The following is a 19,702-nucleotide window of genomic DNA, read 5'->3' on the forward strand; positions in this document are numbered from 1 at the left end:
TATTACTCGAACTACAATATTAATTATTGCATAATTATGCTCGCCCGTCGACGCGTCGAAGAAACGTTTGTCAAGCTGCTCCTCGCACCGTTCGTTCCTGGACGAGGTGTTCTAGGAATTGACACGTTATTTTTCACTCACCGGTTAATATGCGCGTAAGTCGGCAGGATTACGTCAGGCATTGTGCAACGAGTTATTGCATAAATAGAGCATTGTGTGTAATCTAGAATGGGTGACACAAGTACTCGGGAATTCCGTGAATACTTCATTATGAGGCGTTCGATAAGCGCTTCCTGCTGTCGAACGAGATCCTCGCGGATTCCGACAACAGCGTGGCAAAGGCGTCGCAAATGGCGCCATCGTTGGCTCGGGAACGTCATCGATGATGCTACGCTAAATTGTGCATTTTCTTCAAACTTGTTTATTCCAGAACTTGTAAATTATCCGTCGATGATTCTCGATGATCCTCGATGAGCGCTTTCGAGGTTTTCTTTCGCAGGAAGATCCGAGGACGCCACGGTACTCGTTAAGGTTTTTTAATAATAACTTTGTTTATCAATGGGAGAGAGTGCAATGGAATATACATAAAGATAGCACGATCGTTACAATGGGGGAGGGTAATAACGTAAATTCTCCCTAATTATCCTTCAGCTTGTAAACAACAATTTGTGGGAAGAGAAGGCACGATTGTTCGAGGCTTGCACCTCGTTTTTATAATTGTTAATGATCGGCAACTATAAAAACGAGCCGCGAGGCTGTTCCTATATTGTCCATTTTTGTCTACAAGCTGAACAAAAATTGGGGATAATTTACCGAATATGGTAGCAGTCGCGCAAGAACGGATGAAATACAAGAACAGATGAAGGAAAGAAACAGAAGAAAAATAGAAGGAAAAACCAAACCTAAATATATAAAGCTCGAGCCTTTTTTCTTATAAGAAATCCTCACAAAATCGATTCTGTTCCTCGATCTATGCCGAACGTATTTATACCTTTGTAGATCTCTGTACAGTCAAAGAGACGTATCCGCGTAATTGGTAGCGCACCGAGTCGCAATTGCGGATGACTAACGCCGTCACAATCCGAGGTGATAACAGCATCTCGAATCGGGGTTCCCGCGGCCGCGCGTCTCGATCGTTACGAATTTTCAGAGGCAGGATGATAGTACGACGGACGTCGCACCGCAGCCCGCTCGGTGATTCATCGATCCTCCGCGGCACGGATCTCCGCCTCCTCTTCTCTCCTCTCGATCTCGATCGCGCCGCTCCCGCCTCGCGGAGGCACGCGCGCCGCGTGACTCACGGATCGAGACTCTCGTGACTCGTGACTCGATCACCTGCCTGCTGGATCGTGAGACCCGAATTTCGATCGGCTCGCGGCTTCCGTCCCTTCTCGCTCTTCTCGTCGCCCGGCCGTTCTATCAAAAATGATCCTCGCCAAGGAATGTTCGCCGAGAGATCTTCAGGATCTGGAATTTCAGGCCTGGATCTTCAGGAATTTTTCCTCGCAACGGCGTCGATCGAATTGAAGCAAATCGCTTGTTGCTGCGAAGCGGCATCCTTCGACTATTTTTCTCTTCGATCCTTTTTCTCGATCCAGAATTCTCGGTCGTTTATTAGAGAAAACAGCGTCGAACGACGGATGTCTGTACTGTAATGTCTTTCTAATTGACGCTCAGATTGTAGACGAAAATGGACAATTTGGGGAGAGGAGATACCATTATATTCGAGCCTTGTAGCTCGTTCTTTTATAGCTGTTGACAATTCGTGACTATAAAAGCGAACGCAAGGCTCGAATAATCGTATCTTCTCTTCCAAAAATTGTCCGTTTTTGTGGACGATCGGAGCGTCAATTAGAGAGACATTACTGTACAATGATGTCTCTCTAATTCTCGCTCGAATAATCGTATCTTCACTTCCAAAAATTGTCCACTTTTGTGGACAATCGAAGCGTCAATTACAGAGACATTATTATGCAATAATGTCATTATTATGCAATAATGTCTCTTTAATTGACGCACAGATTCTGTAGGAAAATGGACAATTTGGGAAGAGGAGATACCATTATATTCGAGCCTTGCAGCTCGTCTTTATACTTGTTGACAATTCGTGACTATAAGGATGAACCGCAAGGATCGAATAATCGTCTCTTTTCTCCCTAAATTGTCCATTTTTGTGGACGATCGGAGCGTCAATTAGAGAGACATTACTGTACAACGATGTCTCTCTAATTCTCGCTCGAATAATCGTATCTTCTCTTCCAAAAATTGTCCATTTTTGTATACAATCGGAGCGTCAATTACAGAGACATTATTATACAATAAAGTCTCCTGAATTGACGCACAGATTCTGTAGGAAAATGGACAATTTGGGAAGAGGAGATACCATTATATTCGAGCCTTGCAGCTCGTTTTTATACTTGTTGACAATTCGTGACTATAAGGATGAACCGCAAGGATCGAATAATCGTCTCTCTTCTCCCTAAATTGTCCATCTTTGTGTGACAATCTGAGCGTCAATTAGAGAGACATTACCGTACTCGTTCTATCGGCCCCAAGAGAGCTAAAGATTTACTCTTCGTTTAATTTAGAAGAGACACTGTATCCTTCTCGAAACGAAGAAGTCGTTAAATTGTGTTAGGACGCGTAAATTACATCGAAGAGTGTAATTCTTCTAGCTCGAAGTTCTCCCGAAATTGTTCATTTTTGTGGACAATCTGTGCGTCAATTGGAGAGACATTACCGTACTCCGGGTTACGACTCGTAGTTTCGACACTCGTCGCGGTTCGAGCGTAGCCGTAAATTCGCGCGAGACGTTCTCGGGGAAAAGGTTATTTCGAAGATGAGAATCGAGCGGAACGCGCGTAGGCCGATAGAAACATTCTCGGCTAAGCGTTTCTCGGACCCGCGAGTTATGCAATATTTCTAGCCATCGGGAAAGAACGAAGCCCGGGGGGAACGGGCGCGCTTCGGTGTCCGGCACGCGCGTGTATTTTCAGTCGGTTGCGTCAACCGGGTCTATTTGACAGTGATCGAGGAACTCGCTGAGGAAGAGCGAACAATCTGTTCGTACGTAAGGCGCCGTAAATAGTGGGCGTGATAAAGGAGCACCGCCCGTTATCGCGCGGGCTCCGGAGAAAACCACGTGTCTTAAGTGGCTCGATAACAGCCGTGAATCATCCTCGAGTGTCCCGCGACGCCGTGAGAAAGAATGCCAACGGGTACCGGTTCCGCCAAAACGAATCGTGTCGCGAATAGAAACTGCCCGATCGAAGCTCGAGTCGACCGACATTGCGCGCGATCGGCCGGCGAGAGTGTGGGTATTACTGCGGACGCCCCAAATACTGCAGTACTGTAATGTCTCACTAAGCGACGCTGAGATTGTGCAGAAAAAGGGACAATTTGGGGAGAGGAGATACGATTATCCGAGTCTTGCGTCTCGTTTTTATAATTGTTGACAGTTCGTAACTGTAAAAATAGAGACTCGAAAGGCGCGAGACTCGAATAATCGTATCTGCTGTTCCCAAATTGTCCATTTTTGCTGTGCAAGTTGAAGGAAAATTAGGCAGAATTTACTGTATTTACAGTCTATGAAGATGAAAATTTGGGCTTTGCACCTCGTTTTTATAATTATTGGCCATTCGCAACTATAAAAATAGGGACGCGAGACTCGAATAATCGAAACTGCTCTTCCCAAATTGTCCATTTTTGCTGTGCAAGTTGAAGGAAAATTAGGCAGAATTTACTGTATTTACAATCTATGAAGATGAAAATTTGAGCCTTGCTCCTCGTTTTTTATAATTGTTGGCGATCGGCAAACTCGAATAATCGTATCAGCTCTTCCCAAATTGTCCATTTTTGCTGTGCAAGTTGGAGGAAAATTAGGCAGAATTTACTGTATTTACAGTCTATGAAGATGAAAATTTGAGCCTTGCTCCTCGTTTTTTATAATTGTTGGCCATCGGGAACTGTAAAAATAGAGACTCGAAAGGCGCAAGGCTCGGATAATCGTATCTCCTCTTCCAAAATTGTACAGTTTTGTGGACAACCTGAGCGTCAATTAGAGAGACACATTACTGTATTTTAATTATAAGTAATAAAATTTACTTTTATTACGATTTCACTCTATAGCGCGTAATTTTCTAAAACTTAATTTCTCATAATGTTTTATACATTTAGTATATCGATAATGTATGACATACGAATAGCAGCAATCGCAATTTTAATTTATTTATCGACTTTTCATATTCGGAATCGCATTTAGGATCTTTTTAATCGTCACTTGGAAATCGTGCTCGATGCTTGAACAAGCGCTAATTGCGAATCTTCTTGAACATGTCCGATGCGTTCAGCTTCGGCGTTTAGTTCAGATAATTATTCCACGAGCATCGATTCCGAATCTTGTGGATCATCCTTCGTCTACGACATCCTTTTCGAAAGCTCCTTTATCGGCAGAAATCATCAGCGTTATCGCGTGTTTAATTTAGTTTAGCGTGCTTAATTCAGTTGCATCCGTCCTGGATGCATCGCCGTATCTCGTCGATCATCTTCCGTCCGCGACTACTTCTCCTCGAAGCCGTTCCAGTCCTTACGCACCGTTCATTGGCAGTACATTCTGCATTTTCGATCTGTGGTTTAATTTTAATCTCGGTCTCTTCGAACGTCCGACTCGCACTACCACGGTTTCCTCAATTATCTCCGGAAATCAATCCTCTGCTCGATCGGTCATCCTCGATCGAGAACAACCTGCTCGAGTTTTATTATTAGCAAGATATCAAAGCCTGCGCTCGCCGAGGCTTATCTAAATTTCCAGAAGCGACACTCATTGTTTCCGTTTTCCTGCGCACGGAAAGTCTCCGGGAAACCCTGGGCGACTGATTACCAGTGCCCGTATTCCCCGTGCACCCACACACGCGCGCGCGCGCGTAACTGCCAAGAACGAATCATCCGGAACGTTGGCATTTCCTGAAAGCTCGTCCGCCGTGCCGTGAATTTCGCTATCGTTCTTCCTGTTTCGTGAAACCGCCATGCGTCACCGCGACTTTCTAATACGTGCACGCGCGTCATGGGGCCCCATGCGACGCGCCCGCGAGCTTTCTACGGTCGTCGGGAGCCCCCCTGGATTACCGGCCGGTTTCGCGTAATCGTTCGAGCCTCGCGAGTCGAGGAGGATCGAAAACAGGAACCGGAGACGATCTTCCGGAGAGCAATTGCTTCGCTCGCGGGTCTCCTTTAATTAAACTCACTCGATTAATCCCGCGATGAACACCGGCTACGCCGTCGAGCCCGTTAAGCCCGGGTTTAAAGCTTCGTGCGCATCGGTTGCATCGGGCTGCATCGCATCGGCCGCGGCCGCGGTCGCTCGATTGAAGTGCATTCTCGATTTAGATGCCGCGCCGGCGAGGGCAACGTGCACCTAGGAAGTAGATTTCGCGCAGACGATGACGCGCTATGGTTAATTTGATCTTCAATTGCACGCGTCCCTCCGACGCGTACGCAAACCTTCGTCCGAGCAATTATCCTCGCACGCTGCTGAGAACACCGGTCATCGCGGCGAACAAGTGTTCGCCGATAGATACATTAATGTGTCCCTTACTGACGCTCAGATTGCGCACAAAAATGGACGATTTGGGAAGAGGAGACACGATTATTCGAGCCCTGCAACTCGTTCTTATAGTTGTCGGCGATTCGTAACTATTCACTTCATCTTCATAGACTGTAAACACAGTAAATTCTGCCTAATTTTCCTTCAACTTGCACAGCAAAAATGGACAATTCGGGAAGAGCTGATACGATTATTCGAGCCTCGACCTTTCGAGATTCTATTTTTATAGTTGTCGATGGCCAAGGATTATAAAAACGAGGAGCAAGGCTCAAATTTTCATCTTCATAGATTGTAAATACAGTAAATTCTGCCTAATTTTCCTCCAACTTGCACAGCAAAAATGGACAATTTGGGGAGAGCAGATACGATTATTCGAGTCTCGCGGCCCTATTTTTATAGTTGCCAATGGCCAATAATTATAAAAACGAGGTGCAAAGCCCAAATTTTCATCTTCATAAACTGTAAACACAGTAAATTCTGCCTAATTTTCCTTCAACTTGCACAGCAAAAATGGACAATTTGGGAAGAGCAGATACGATTATTCGAGTCTCGCGCCTTTCGAGACCCTATTTTTATAATCGTATCTCCTCTTCCGAAATTGTCCATTTTTCTGGACAATCTGAGCGTCGATCAGGGAGACTTTACTGTAATGTTCGCCAATATCTATTCTTCGCCAATAGATAATACAAGTTTTAAGACAATCAAGCGTCTCGGGTAAAACTAGCTTCATTCGAGGCGACAGCGTGGCCGTGGATCTTCGATCAGTATACAGGGTGTCCCAGGTTTCAATGTTCAAACTTTGTCAGTGTATTCTATGGCCCAAAGTAAGAAAAAAAATGTTACGTAAACATAGGTCGTATAGAGGTTTATTAAGAAGTTATAACAAAAATTCAGAATAGGAATAGTAATCAACTCGCTGTTACATGCTAAGCATTGGCTTGAATAGATCAGCACATGCCGTGTGCGTTTATGTAAGCTGTGTTTATTAATACATTTCGAAATTTCTACCGTTGCTGACATGATTGACATCGATCGGAGATCGGATTTATGACCGTGCGAATTTCCTTTCTATTCTCTTTCATTTCATCGAACGAATTTTTGTTATAACTTCTTAATAAAGCTCTATACGACCTATGTTTACATAACATTTTTTTCTTACTTTGTTGCCATAGAATATACTGACAAAGTTTGAACATTAAAACCTGGAACACCCTGTATTCTTCGCCGATAGGTATGCGGTCCATGATCCTTCTCCAATGTCAGCCATAAACTCCGTCTATTAAAACGTCTTAAAAATGAGATATAACATTGACCTCGAGGTAAAGGGTGATTAATTAACGTAGCTAATGGGCCGAGCTCTCTGGTACGCAGGCCTGGGCCACTCGATCCACTTTAGTATCGATCATGGAATCTTCAAATACCAATTCCCCATCAGTCTCCCTATCAAACTCTTCGATTCCCGTAGCCTTTTTCAGACTGTAACACTTGCGGCGCTCTAGCAACCATAACAGCGGTTCGTTCGTTCCCAGATCCTGTCAAATGGATCGTTAGGGCTCCGTTTACAACAGTCGACGTCCATTATGACTAGATCGCGGATCTCTTGTGGGCAAAATAAAAATTATTTAACTTATTGTGCGAAATATAAATTCGACGAAAATGTCTTTTCTCTGTTAACGATCGTAATGAGTTAAGAATAATGCAACAATATCCTTAAAGTCTCGAGAAATAAAGTTATTATAAATTCTTCCAACGTCTTTTTAGCTTTGCATTCGATCCGATCGTGTTTTTATCGCGAATTCATAAAATCCGCGGGGTTTGATTATGACAGTCGACGCCGCGAAGTTTCTTCCGTCGAAGAAAAAAAGGGTGCGACGGATCGAAGACGAGAGGAGAGAGAGAGAGAGCCGGTCCGCGGAGCAGCTGGAGGAAAGATCGATCGATCGAACGATCGATCGCAATTTCGCGGGCGTCGACCCCGTAGATCCTAAAACCGGACAAGTGTTCTCGATCAAAGAGCCTCGAATTCGCAGAGCATCTCGATCCTCGGGGATCGAGAGCTCGCGTATCCTCTTCTCGACCGCTTCGAGTTATGCGAGGCATCCTAATAGAGGAAGCCCGTGCGATCTTTAGATCGGCTCGGCTCAGCTCGGCGCGGCGCGGCGCGGCTTCAGGTTCGACGCACCGGCTGCTATGCGAAACATCCGGCCCGATCGAACCCGAGCATACTCTAATCTTGAGCCCTTTTAATCATCGTTCTGCGGCCGGCCAGAACGTTATTTACGGCCCCATTAGGCTGCTGGATCGGCACTGCGAGAACCGTTTCATTATCGCGATATTTCGGCTCGCGAATTCCGTAAATTGTTCCGCACGCTCGCCTGCGCTCCGTCTGCGATCTGTTTCGTCTTCGATTAATCACCGGACCCGCGGATCTTGTAGGAAAATATTAGATAATGTTAGAAAAATGTTAGATAGTATTAGAAAAATATTCTGCCCGGATTATCAGAAGAAACGGTGCGGCGGTCGGCAAATTCCAACCGTCTCGAATGATTCTCGACCTTTTTAGGGACCGTTGATCTAATTACTAATTGCAGAAAATCTTGCAGGTTGTTGCAAAAGAAATTTCGGTTTTTTATAAGCTGTCTATTTGGAAGACCGAAATTACTTCTGCAAGAACCCGATAGCTCCCTTCTCAGTCGAATTATCCCAACATTTCTGATCGTCGAAAAAATGATGCCTCGAATAAAATTATCCTCGAACAAGTGCAAGCAAATAAATGCTATTGCATTTGGAACTCCGCGAAGTAATTTCGCAGTTTCGAATATTTAACCCTTTGCACTCGAGTGGCGACTCTGAGGCACCACTGAGATTGTTGTATCACGATCCAAGATCATTTTTATGTTATCAAAGCTTAGATCTCTTGAAAATCGTTAAAAGCGTAAATATTCTATGAATCGCGAGACTCAGTTTCGTGTACATAAAATGCACTTTGTTATGTAAAATGGAAATACTGTAAGGCAGAAAAATTGTTTTAGATTCACAGTTGAAATGACTTCGAGTGCAAAGGGTTAAAAGTATCCTGAAAAGTGACAAATTAGTAGACAGGACGTTTTAACCAAGAACAGCGGAATAGTTCTCCGAATACGAGATTTTAAGCTGTCGATCTGTATGGAGATTTTCGCTTAATTTTTTAGCAATCGAAATTCGAGCAACGCCGGTTACGTTCGAGAAAAGATCGATTTCGATCGTTGATCCGTCCTCGAGAATGCGACCGAGGTTCGTGCAGCGTCGAGAATCGTGACATCCTTGACTCGGAAGTGAGTCACTCTCTCTCTCAATCTCTTGAGAGAGCAAGTTACGCCATTCGCGACACCTAATCGTCCTTCCCGAGTCCAAGTTCAGGGCTTCCAGCGAGATTTCCTCGAACGATCGATCCCCCTGACTTTCTGACCTTATGCTCTGCCTTTAAACAGACATAGCTAATTATCTCCGCTATTTATGGTCGCGCAGACGAACTTCTCGGAATCTGATCGCATCGTTCCGAGCGCCGCGCGCGCAAATATCCGCTCCGGGACAACATCGTTCGTTAGTGCAACTATTTGCTTCTGATGCATCCCGAAGAATTTCAGACGGCGTCCGTATAAAAATTCGTTTGAAAATATTCGACCGAAAATGCACTGAAAAATGTATGTCTAAGCGACGCGTCAATGGCGGAAGATTTTCGTAAAAACGAAGGTATACGCTGCGAAACTGGTTTGCCGCCGCGCTGTTAATAAAAAAGACAATAACGCAAAAATCGATTTAAAAAATTCAGTGGCACGCGGAGAAGGATAAGCGCGCAGAGGCGCGAAGATAAAGGCTGAAAAAATGCAGTGTCATAAAAAGAAAGACGAGACGCGGTGGCTCGAAAAAAAAGAAGACGAAAGATCGCCGGTTCTTCGATTCTCCGAGAGTATGAATAGGCAAATCGAGGAGGCGCGCCTTGCTCCGGCGAGGGTCCCCCGCTCCAGAGGCCTAATCGCGGCGAGACGAGCCAATAAAGGTGAGTCAATTAGCGTTTCGAGGAATCTGCCATCGGCCGATACGGTTATCTCGATCCGGCAGCAGGTTGCGTCGGGATGCCCGCGTCCGGTGTTACACGCGACCGGTTCGGGATCCTTCCGGGAGCTGTTTCTCGATTCTCGATCGGTCGAGAATCGAGGATCGATCGTGGCCGGGCGCGTCGACGGCCGATAAATCGGGCCGCCTTCGGCTCCCAGGCGATCCATTCAGCCGGATGACTCGGCCGCGTGTGTGCCGTGCACGCGGCGCGCGGAGCACAGGGACCGAGAGGCATTCACTGGTCCATTCATTGGGCGGTGACGTAATCGCGGATCGTACTATGAATCGTCGGTGAATCGCCGAGTGCAGCGCCGAGAAGATGCGTCATGTGCGACGCGCGCCCCCAGAGCAATCCAATTGACATCCTCGCCGCGAACTATAAGGGTCAAATGCATTTGCGCCAGTGTCACCGCGGTGCCATCCTTTCCCCCCCTTTTCTCCCCGCCCTCCGCCGACTCGCACTCTTTCGGTCGACGTTTCGCGCCGTTTAACCGCACCAACACCCCACCCGCGGGGCTCTTTTATCTCCTGGAAATCGAGTTGGCGCTGCTCCGTGTCGTCATCTCTGATAAAAGCGTCACTGATGCGCCGGCAGAAATAGAGTCGTTCTCTCGAAGCCAGATCGAAAAATAGAGGACAACGTAGAGTGTTTACTTCCATCTGCTCGGCTGGCACTCTCTATCTTCATCGTTGAAAGGTTTCACGGAATTCAGCGTGTATCCGCTGTAACGAACGATCGGGATGATCTAACGGCAGAAAGTTGCGAAATCTATCTTCGATATTGTAATCCGTTCTGCGAACGCGAAATTCGGTCGAACGTCTCCCTGCGATCGCTAATGTATTTATTTATTTATTGTATATATATTGATGCGAATTGCTCCATTTCTCTCGCGTCGCGGCATTTTATTTACGTTTACTTTTATTAGTTCGATTGTCCGTTGGTATCGAAGAGTCGAGATCGGACCGTCGAACGAGTAACATTTCAAATTGAAAGATCTAAGATATTTAATTGTATCGAGTCGTGTTACAGTTAATATTCTTTATTGGAAATAAAATGCCGCGACGCGAGAGAAATGGAGTAATTCGCAACAATTGGTGTCGCAACATTGGTGTCACGTGGTGTCACAACATTTGGTGTCCCAAAAATGTCTCGCAATACGGAAATGTGGAGTAGCTGAGGTCATTCTAAGTAACCTTTTCCTTTGCGAAAATGCAATCCGCGGCTTTGTTTACGAGTTATTAACGAAAAACACCGACCAATGAGAGGCGAGGGCGCGAAGTTCGAGAGCCCGCAGCACGAGGCTTTGACAGAAGATCGGGACGGGAAGGTGCCCGTTAATGTGTTAAAATATCGTCGCAATGGCGCAAAATCCAATTGTTCGCAGAAATCCCAAAGTTCGCAGAACGATCAATACAACTGAAATTAAAAGGTTCAAATCCACCGTAGTAAACGTGTTAGTTGAACTCTCTATTACCTCAAAAATCCTAGTAACAGTTCAATTTTCTCATTACATTACGATCGAAATGAACGTCGAAAGCTCGTTAACCCATCGCGATCGCCCAAAAGTATGGCAGTTCTCGGGAACAATAGCGACGAACGACGGCGCGTTTATTCCGGGCTGAACAAAGTCGTTCGCCATATACGGGCATATAGATTAGGTATTAAATATAGATTAGGTATCGATAAAGATTGCGCAACGATAATCGCATAGGATCCGGTTCCGGTCACGTTGACAACGCACACGCGATCCCGGAGGATCCAACTTTCCAAAGACCGTTCTCCCCCTCTCGATCCATAGATCCCACCAACGGACGACGACGAGCGACGACGATGAATCATCGATTCCAGGGAAACGACAGCCGGTTACTCGTCGTTGACTCCGATTAGGCGGCCGCCCCTCCACCTGTTCAACCTGTTACGAACCCGTGCCCGATCGGGCCGAGTGGTCATAGATTATTATGGATCATTATGAACGCGAACCGACCGACACGCCGCGATCGCGCGCGATCCAGCGCGATTCGCGGCGCTCGTGCAGCACGCGCCGCGCCACGCCGCGCCGCGACCGCGACCGCGACGGATCCAGCTGATACCGCTCGTTATCAAGCGGGTATTTCTAGCGGCGGGGGATCGAGCGTGCCGCCAGTCATCCGCCACGGCTCGCGCGCGTTGGATCTCCTCGGTCTCGATCTCGATCGATCTTTCGCGCTCTCTCACTCTCTTTTTATCTCTCTCTCTCGCGCGCGGGAGAGCTGTTCATGGCACCGATTCCGACAGTGTACGTGACCGGTGAACGTGATCCGCTCGTTTCGGTGAATGGGCCGAGTGAACCGATCGGTAGTTGCCTGTTACAACGTGTCTGCAAGGTGGCTAACTACCTCTCCAACCGTTAACTAGTTCTGTGCCGGTGTTGACAGGAGTCTCGGCGTCGGCTTGCATCCGTCAACACGTTGACAGCCGCGTCTCCCGGAAACCAGACGGACTTGCTCCGATTTTGATACGAACGCCGCGTTCGCTCGACGCGTAAAATCTTTAAAAAATCGTAAGATTTCTTCTGTAAAATCTTCGAGATTGTCACGTTGACACAATCGACCTGTTGGATGCAAGTCGAGAGCCCCCTGATTTTTATCAGGGATCGATTAGGATGTCTCGCGATCGTTCTCACGCTGCGTCGGGATTGGTCGAAGATCTAGGCGCGTCACACCTTCGAATCGCAATCAACGATCTTCTATTTACAACGTCCTCGTGCTATGTGTCGTAGAAATGTAGATATTCGATGTTCGAGTTCTCGTCTGCGCACCTTCGAGTCAGTGTTATGTTTTTCTAAGACCGAGGCAACATTCGATTCTTGTGCGAATCTTTTTCTTTCTCAGTCACGATTCGTTTCGTCGAACCGCGAGGGATGATTTCATCTCCCGAAGCATCCTAGGAGATAAACGAAAATCAAGCTCGATCTTTGCAGGACAATTGCCCTACTCTTCGTATCATCGAGAAACTTCCTTCGTCTCGAAAGTGGATCTCTCTGTACACCGTTGCCAGGCATTCTTTAAACCTTGAAGAAAAATAGATTTGTTTATCGATCATGGGAACAGCTTTCCAACGGAATTCCGCGGTCGAACGAGGCGAGCACGGTGGCCCACGAATCCGCGTCGCCTTGCCAGACCGAATCGCCATGCGGCCGGTCTGGCAGGCACGCGTGTTCGAAATTAACAGGCGTCGCTGCACTTCCGCGTGGCCGGCTGCATAGAAACGCGCGGTCCGAGGGAAAACGTGTCTGGAAGCAAACGTGCGCCGCGTCGCGTCGCGTCGTCTCGGAGCTTCTGCCAGCTTAGAAGCGCATTCCTCTCGGCACGCGATCACGCCCCATGGCGTTCCCCATACGTGACTTCCCGATCCCGACCGGAAACGGACGCTTCGATTTCCTTCGCGAACCGTCGCGCCGACGCGCGCCGCCGAGATCGGGCCGCTCCTATCCAGATCCGAATCCGACCTCTTCCTTATCGGTGCGCCTCTTCCGACGAATATTATCGGCTGATAACGTATCGAGATAAAGCATTTTAAGTGTCTTTAGTCCGAGTGCTGCACGTACGCTGCGACGAACGGCATCACGCCGTCGACGCCATTCCGACGATGCTTCCAGATTTCGCTACGGATTCCTCGGGAAGCCTTACCAGAAACGTTCGAACGCCGGGTTCGACGGGGTTCGTTGGAGGCTCTTCGATTTCTCGAGGGTACTTGTGCCTCTCTCTCTCTCTCTCTGCACGATGTTGTTAACACTAGGCTTACGGAACCCGACAAAACGACGGGTCACTGATCTTCTCGTTCGCGATTATTCTGATTGCAGAGGTACCCCACAGTTATTTTCTTGTATACGTATAATATAATACAGTAATGTCTCCCTAATTGACGCTCAGATTGTCCACAAAAAGATGGCCAATTTGGGAAGAGGAGCCTTGCGAATTCGAGTCTCGCGACTCGTTTTTATAGTTACCGATTGTCAACGATTATAAAAACATAGTGCAAAGCCGGAATAATCGTATCTCCTCTTTCCAAATTGTCCATTTTTCTGCACAATCTAAGCGTCAGTTAGGGAGACATTACTGTAGTTGTTATGTTATTATGTAACTATATAATTTATATTATATAATTACGTAATATATTGTATATTGTATAATAATATTATTATATAATTATAAAAATATATCTGTTATGTCTATTATATAATTATGTTATTATAATAGTAGTTATATATATATATATATGCATAACATAACAGTTGTAGATATAACACTCGTTCAAAACCGCAATAAATGTCTTCTCGTTATTTTTACATAAACTAATATAAAATTGCTGCTTTTACCGCTCCGTAAATCCAACGTCGAATCGACGCGTTAGCAGGCCGACCATTTATTTTCACGGCAAGATCTGCACCGAAGTTCTTTTATATCGGATGAAAGATCTCCTTCAAAAAATCGACTCCAAATGACAGAATCGTACCGATGTACTTTAGAATTGTTTCCGTGTCTCGGCGGTTTCCAAGTCGTCCAAATGTTCGACATTCTTTCGCATGGAAAACACGCTTACTGTTTGAACAGCTGTTCAGGATGGAGGGCGGTTGTATCGAAAGGAACCATAGATAACGGCTGGGAACAAAACCTAACCGGTCGATCGGCAGTCACCGCGACCTGTTTCCACCTTCTGTCCCGAACCTTCGTATCTTTATCTCTCGTTTGGTTTCGTTCGGTCTTCTTCCAATCTTCTTCCTGTACTCTACACGAAACTTCCGGCAACGGAATATCTTGCAACCGGTCCTCGCAGCGATAGAACGATCGACGAGCTGGCGTGTTCGCGTCCTCGTAGCCTAACTTCCGCCGTCGAAAACGTCCCGAATCAACGCACGATGCGCGTCAAAGGCGTCGATACCTCTTCGAAAATGTTAATTCCTCTCGATTTCGTTGTACAATTTGAAAGAATCCTGCCGCGAAATCCTAGGATCTGTAAAATTACGAGAAAATCTTATCGCCAGTTTTCCGGCGTTAGACGCGCGAAGCAAGGCTCGACGATCCGCGAGCCGCTCGGACCAAGTGTCAAGTTCGAATTCTGCTCGAAAGAGTTCCAACTTCTCACTCGGCCGGGTCTGATCTCCAGAATCCCGTGGGACACGGTCGGGAGATCCTAATCGTCTCGGAGCGGTGCGAAGAGGACACGGTTCACCGCGAGGGATCTACGCGCGGCGAGCTATAAATCATTCGGCGACGAGGAGCGCAACAATTGGATTAGCCGGGGAGCTTTTTCGCGCGACGCGCCGACGAATCGCGAAGGATTTATGAATGAGCGTGGACAGGGGCCTGAACATGCTGCACAAGCATCGCAGGAGCTCTCTGAGCAGCCTGCTGCACCGAAAGGAGAGAGCGGAGTTCCTGAAATCCGTAAGTAAACCAATCGCAATCGGGGCCCGTCACATTCCGCAAACACTCGTTATCGAGATCATAAAACGCGCGACGCTTGTTTCGTTTAATTACGCGTGTTTTCGCGATGACTGGTCGGACGCGCGGGTCGGCTGACATCATTCGGTGTTTGAGTAGGTGTCGGTGGAATTAGAGATTTTGCAAATTAGCGCCGCGCCGACGGCTGATTGCCGATCGAAGATCTGTCAGCACCGTTTCCAGTCGCGACGAGTCGAGATTTCCGTAAGCGGAGATGCTAAAACCGTTCCTCCAACCATCGACGCGCCTTTCTGTGCTAAAAGCGCACACTTTGAACGAAGTTGAAAACGATGATTTTTGCAAACAATTTCTCCTGCACTAAATTCTACATTCTGTTGGGTCGTCTCGCGAGTTCGTGTCGTTTGCTGTTCCCATTGTTTTTTAAACATCCGTGGACAGATAACTTTAGGACCGATCAGATAGAGTCTCGTTGGTTGGACGAGCGAGATTTCCTTCGCGAAATCAATCGAACACGTGGCAAAAAAATATGAACGCCGCAATGCCCGAGAGAATAAAAAATTGTCCGACTCGCTGCTTGTTGAAACATATTTTTAGATCCTGTCGACGAGGACTATTTTCACCCCTTTCGCTGTATAGGGTGTTCCAAAAATGTCTCGCAATCCAAAAGTAGGGGATTCCCGAGGTCATTTGAAGCAACTTTTTCCTCAGCGAAAATGCAATCCGCAGCTTCGTTTACGAGTTATCAACGAAAAACAGTGACCAATCAGAGGCGAGATCGTTTGGCGCGAGACGGCCGAGCCAATGAGCGGAACCGGGCTCCGCGCACTCGTTGGCTGGGGCGCTGCGCGCCGGCCGAGCTCGCCTCTTATTGGTCAGTGTTTTTCGTTAATAACTCGTAAACGAAGCCTCGGAGAAAATTTTCGCAAAGGAAAAAGTTGCTTCGAATGACCGCAGGAATCTTATATTTCCGGATTGCGAGACATTTTCTGGACGCCCTGTATAAACGGCGCGGCGATCGATCGAAAAAAAATAAAAGATTCGCGTCGATTATTCTCCCGAGTGCCGTTGCACGAGAATTGCGCGATCTATCGTCACCCGTCGCAATAAAAGAAGCTCGCGGAGAAACTATTCAGGAAATACTGCTATCTGGAGCAGCTTCTTCCGCTGCGCTTATCAGCAGGGTTATCGATGCAGTTGCTCGATGCGGCAACAAAAAAAAATGCGATTCTCCGCTGAACAATAAGCGAGGAGATCGGTATCCGCGTGTGGCAACGATACCGAGATCGGACTTTCGACTTTCCCGTGAGAACCTCTGCGAACCACGACGCGCGTTACAGATAATCGAGGACGTCACACGCTCGTTTCTCCGTTTCTGTCTCCGTTTCGCGGTCGCGTCATCGTTTCGCTCGGAAACGAGATTCGCGGTTGTAATCGTCGTCCATCGGGCAATCAAAGCGCGTCGCTCGGCTCGGCTCGGCGCGGCTCGGCTCGGCACGGCGCGACGCGGCCGCCGTGCTCGTCACGATTCCGTTACAACTACAACGCCTGCCACGGTGACATCACCGTGCTAAAACTACTCGCGATGTCAGTGGAGGAGACACGCGACCACGAAGAGGACGCGCGCCCTCCTCGCCGTCTGGGGAATCAATGTCGCCCGCGTGCATCCACACGTGTGCATTGGAGAGGTCAGGTTGTGTCTCTCTAACTTGGCCGGGATGACTAATCGGTGTTTACTGTTGTGATGACTGCTTGATTCGCGAGCGCGAGCCTGCGAGCTTTCGCGATCGGAATCAGCGAGACACCGGGATCGTCGCGACGAGTCGGCGACCGCTTCGAGGAGTCCGTTTGGTCACCCTGGGACACCCGTTTCGGCAGGACCCCGAAGGATCTGGGACGCGTCGTCGCGATCGCTTCGCTCGGAAACGTGGCCAACATTCGGAAAAAGACGATGCTCGGTTCGCCGGATTCGATTTAAATGTTATCGATAGGCGGCGGGTTTTGCCGCGGCACGAAACTCCGTTCGGCAATCGATCGCAAGGATCGAGAGTTACGTGGGAACTTGTTTCCTACATTCGATTTCTGAATTCCACGCTGTTATACGATTGCGATGCAATCGTATTCCTATGTTCATGAATATCTTGTGAAAGAAGCAACCGTTGGTGCAAAGAGCAACGCCGGGAATGACTCGACGAAAATGCATAAAATCCTGAGACCAGCTGCTATTATGCGCTTCGGACGTCGACGAAGTGCAAGGAGCGACGTCCATTCCTCTCCGACGAATTAAAGAAACCACGAGGATCCAAGTGCATAGTCGGTCGTCCACGGAAATCTGCATCTAAGAAAGTCACCGGTAACTTTCTGCGACGAATCGACGGATCTCCGAGGATCGAAGAGCGGCCGGAGATGATCTTCGAGCTCGGGTCACGTTCGTTTTCGGCGAGGTAGCTCGCGGCGATGTCGCATTCCGCGGCGGCTGTTCCGCCACGGTGACGCAAATCGCCTTCGGAGCGGGTTAACAAACCGCTTCTCGGTAACGATTCGTCTCGGCGCGGTTTCGTTGGCTTCGTCGCCTGGCCTGGTTCCCCGAATCGTCGATCTGCCTCGCGTGTACACGACATACCTCCGTCGAAATCGTTGCTCGAAGAAACCGCGGCGACTCCATCGACGTCCCATCTCCCCCCTCCTCTCCTCTCCTCTCCACGATCTTGTGCAATAGATCGTTCGATTCGACCGGCGATTAACCGTGGAAACCGAGTTTAACACGCTCCGCGCTTAATGGTCCTTCGTGAATCGACGGACAGCGGGGCTCCGAAATGGGAACGAGCCGCTTTCGGTGGTAATATCGTTTAAATCATTTGCTTGAAAGAAAATTAATACCCTCTCGGTGTTGCTTAATTACACGCGAGGCTGTTAAAGGACGCAACGATTCGACGCTAAACCAACCGGTGCTCGAAAAATCACCGACGTGCATGCCTTACTTTTACGAGAATGCTGAGATCGATCGCCGATCGAGACCTTTCGCTATTTTTATTACAGCGTGTGCTCGAGAATTGAGAAGTTTATTCGATCGTTACCTGTGAGAAAGCGTTCCGTCGTTTTAATGGGTCCAAAATAAAACGCGTTATCCGGTCATTTCGATCAGCACGCCGGATCTCTCGTTGCGAAGATCGAATCGATCGCTCAAATCGATCGAATCAAGATCAGATCGCTCAAACGAATGTAAAAAGATTATAGAAGACACCTATGACGCCTCGACAGAAAGTATCGACGGTGCCTCGAAGCAGACGATGATAAAAATAACGGTGTTTCACGTCGACGCGCGAAATCCTGTTAAAATCTGTTTTGCAACCGGGATGGAAACGGCATGAAATTATCTGGACGCGCGTGCTCCGGCCTCCCGATGAATTTTACGGGATAATAACGACGCGAAGTCGATTATCAATTTCGCAGTTTCGTCGCTTTCGCGAAACGTTTCTCTGGACGAGCCCGCAGCCGATCGGCCAGAAAGCGAGTAAACGGACACGGTCGATCGAAGGCCGATCGATTGAGATTCATTAGCCGGCGAGGGCCTTGCCGCGGCAATTCGTTCGGCTAATTAATTTGGGCGGCCTCCCGGCGATCCTGCCCGCTGCCAAACAATCGCTGCGTCGATTCGCGACGATCCGGCTAATGAGAGTTAATCGGCCGCCGCGGCTCGAGGCGATTCGCGCGACTCGCGCGTCGCCTCTTGCACAAGCCGCGGCCGTACGAAAAATAGTTACGAATGCACCGAGCCGCGATGGCCGTGCACCGACATAAATCCGATGCACCCGACGCCCCCGATAGCGTTCGTTCTTTCTTTCCCGATTTTTTCTCCGTCCTCTCGTGTTTGCGCAACAAAGTCCCGCTCGAACTAATCAACCTTTTAGCTTCGCCGGTTCGAGGTCCGAGGAATCGAAGAAATCGCCGGCCAATTACTATGGAAATGGAATTGCATTTGAATGCGTAACAAATGCAACGAAACGGAGCGTGGAGCATTCGATTGATTTTAATTGGCTGCGATTCCGCTCTCCGTCGACTGGATCGAGCGTTTAGCAGTTGCTTAATTCCCGAGGTATATCGTGCTCTAAGATTTCTCTGTGACCGTTCCACTTATTTCGTTAATTAAAAACCGCTTCGCTATTGATCCGCTGAAAGTTTACGAATCTCTCTCTCTCTCTCTCTCTCTCTCTCTCACTCTGGAAGTTGATCATCGCGTCTTGCGCAATCGATTTCTTGCTATCGATAAATTATTTCGACCGCGATATCTACGGCCGACGCTAATTTAATCCCGCATTAAATTCTGTATCAATCGTTCTAATTTCTCGCCGCGACGATCCCGAGGACAAAGAACAGATTCAAAAGTCCTCGGGCCCCGCGAAAGTCCCCGAAACCGGTCCTACGGAGCATTCACCTAGCATCTCGTTTCGAGAGAGCACACCTTCTGGCCGACGATACGGTTCCATAAAATCGGTGATCGATCGATCGATCGACCGATCCTACCGATTCGCCTGGAATTATTCCTCTGTTTACTAATAA

At 47.9% G+C, this 19,702-nt stretch overlaps 1 protein-coding gene across 6 annotated transcripts in view; it reads left to right on the top strand.

Annotated features, from left to right (window-relative positions):
* LOC117217915 (sterile alpha and armadillo motif) overlaps positions 1 to 19,702 on the top strand; it is a 167,830-nt gene that overhangs the window by 108,765 nt on the left and 39,363 nt on the right. Inside the window, exons 1-2 of one of the 6 annotated variants that reach the window (XM_033465803.2) lie at positions 11,870 to 12,064; positions 14,847 to 15,127. The exons of the other annotated variants lie outside the window; for them this stretch is intronic. Coding sequence (XP_033321694.2) covers positions 15,029 to 15,127 — 99 coding nt within the window. The 5' untranslated portion in view covers positions 11,870 to 12,064; positions 14,847 to 15,028. Of the gene's footprint in view, positions 1 to 11,869; positions 12,065 to 14,846; positions 15,128 to 19,702 lie in introns of those variants that run through there. 6 annotated transcript variants of the gene reach the window in all.

Source organism: Megalopta genalis, chromosome 1, assembly GCF_051020955.1.
Source record: "Megalopta genalis isolate 19385.01 chromosome 1, iyMegGena1_principal, whole genome shotgun sequence".
In the NCBI taxonomy this organism is placed as follows: Eukaryota; Metazoa; Arthropoda; class Insecta; order Hymenoptera; family Halictidae; genus Megalopta; species Megalopta genalis.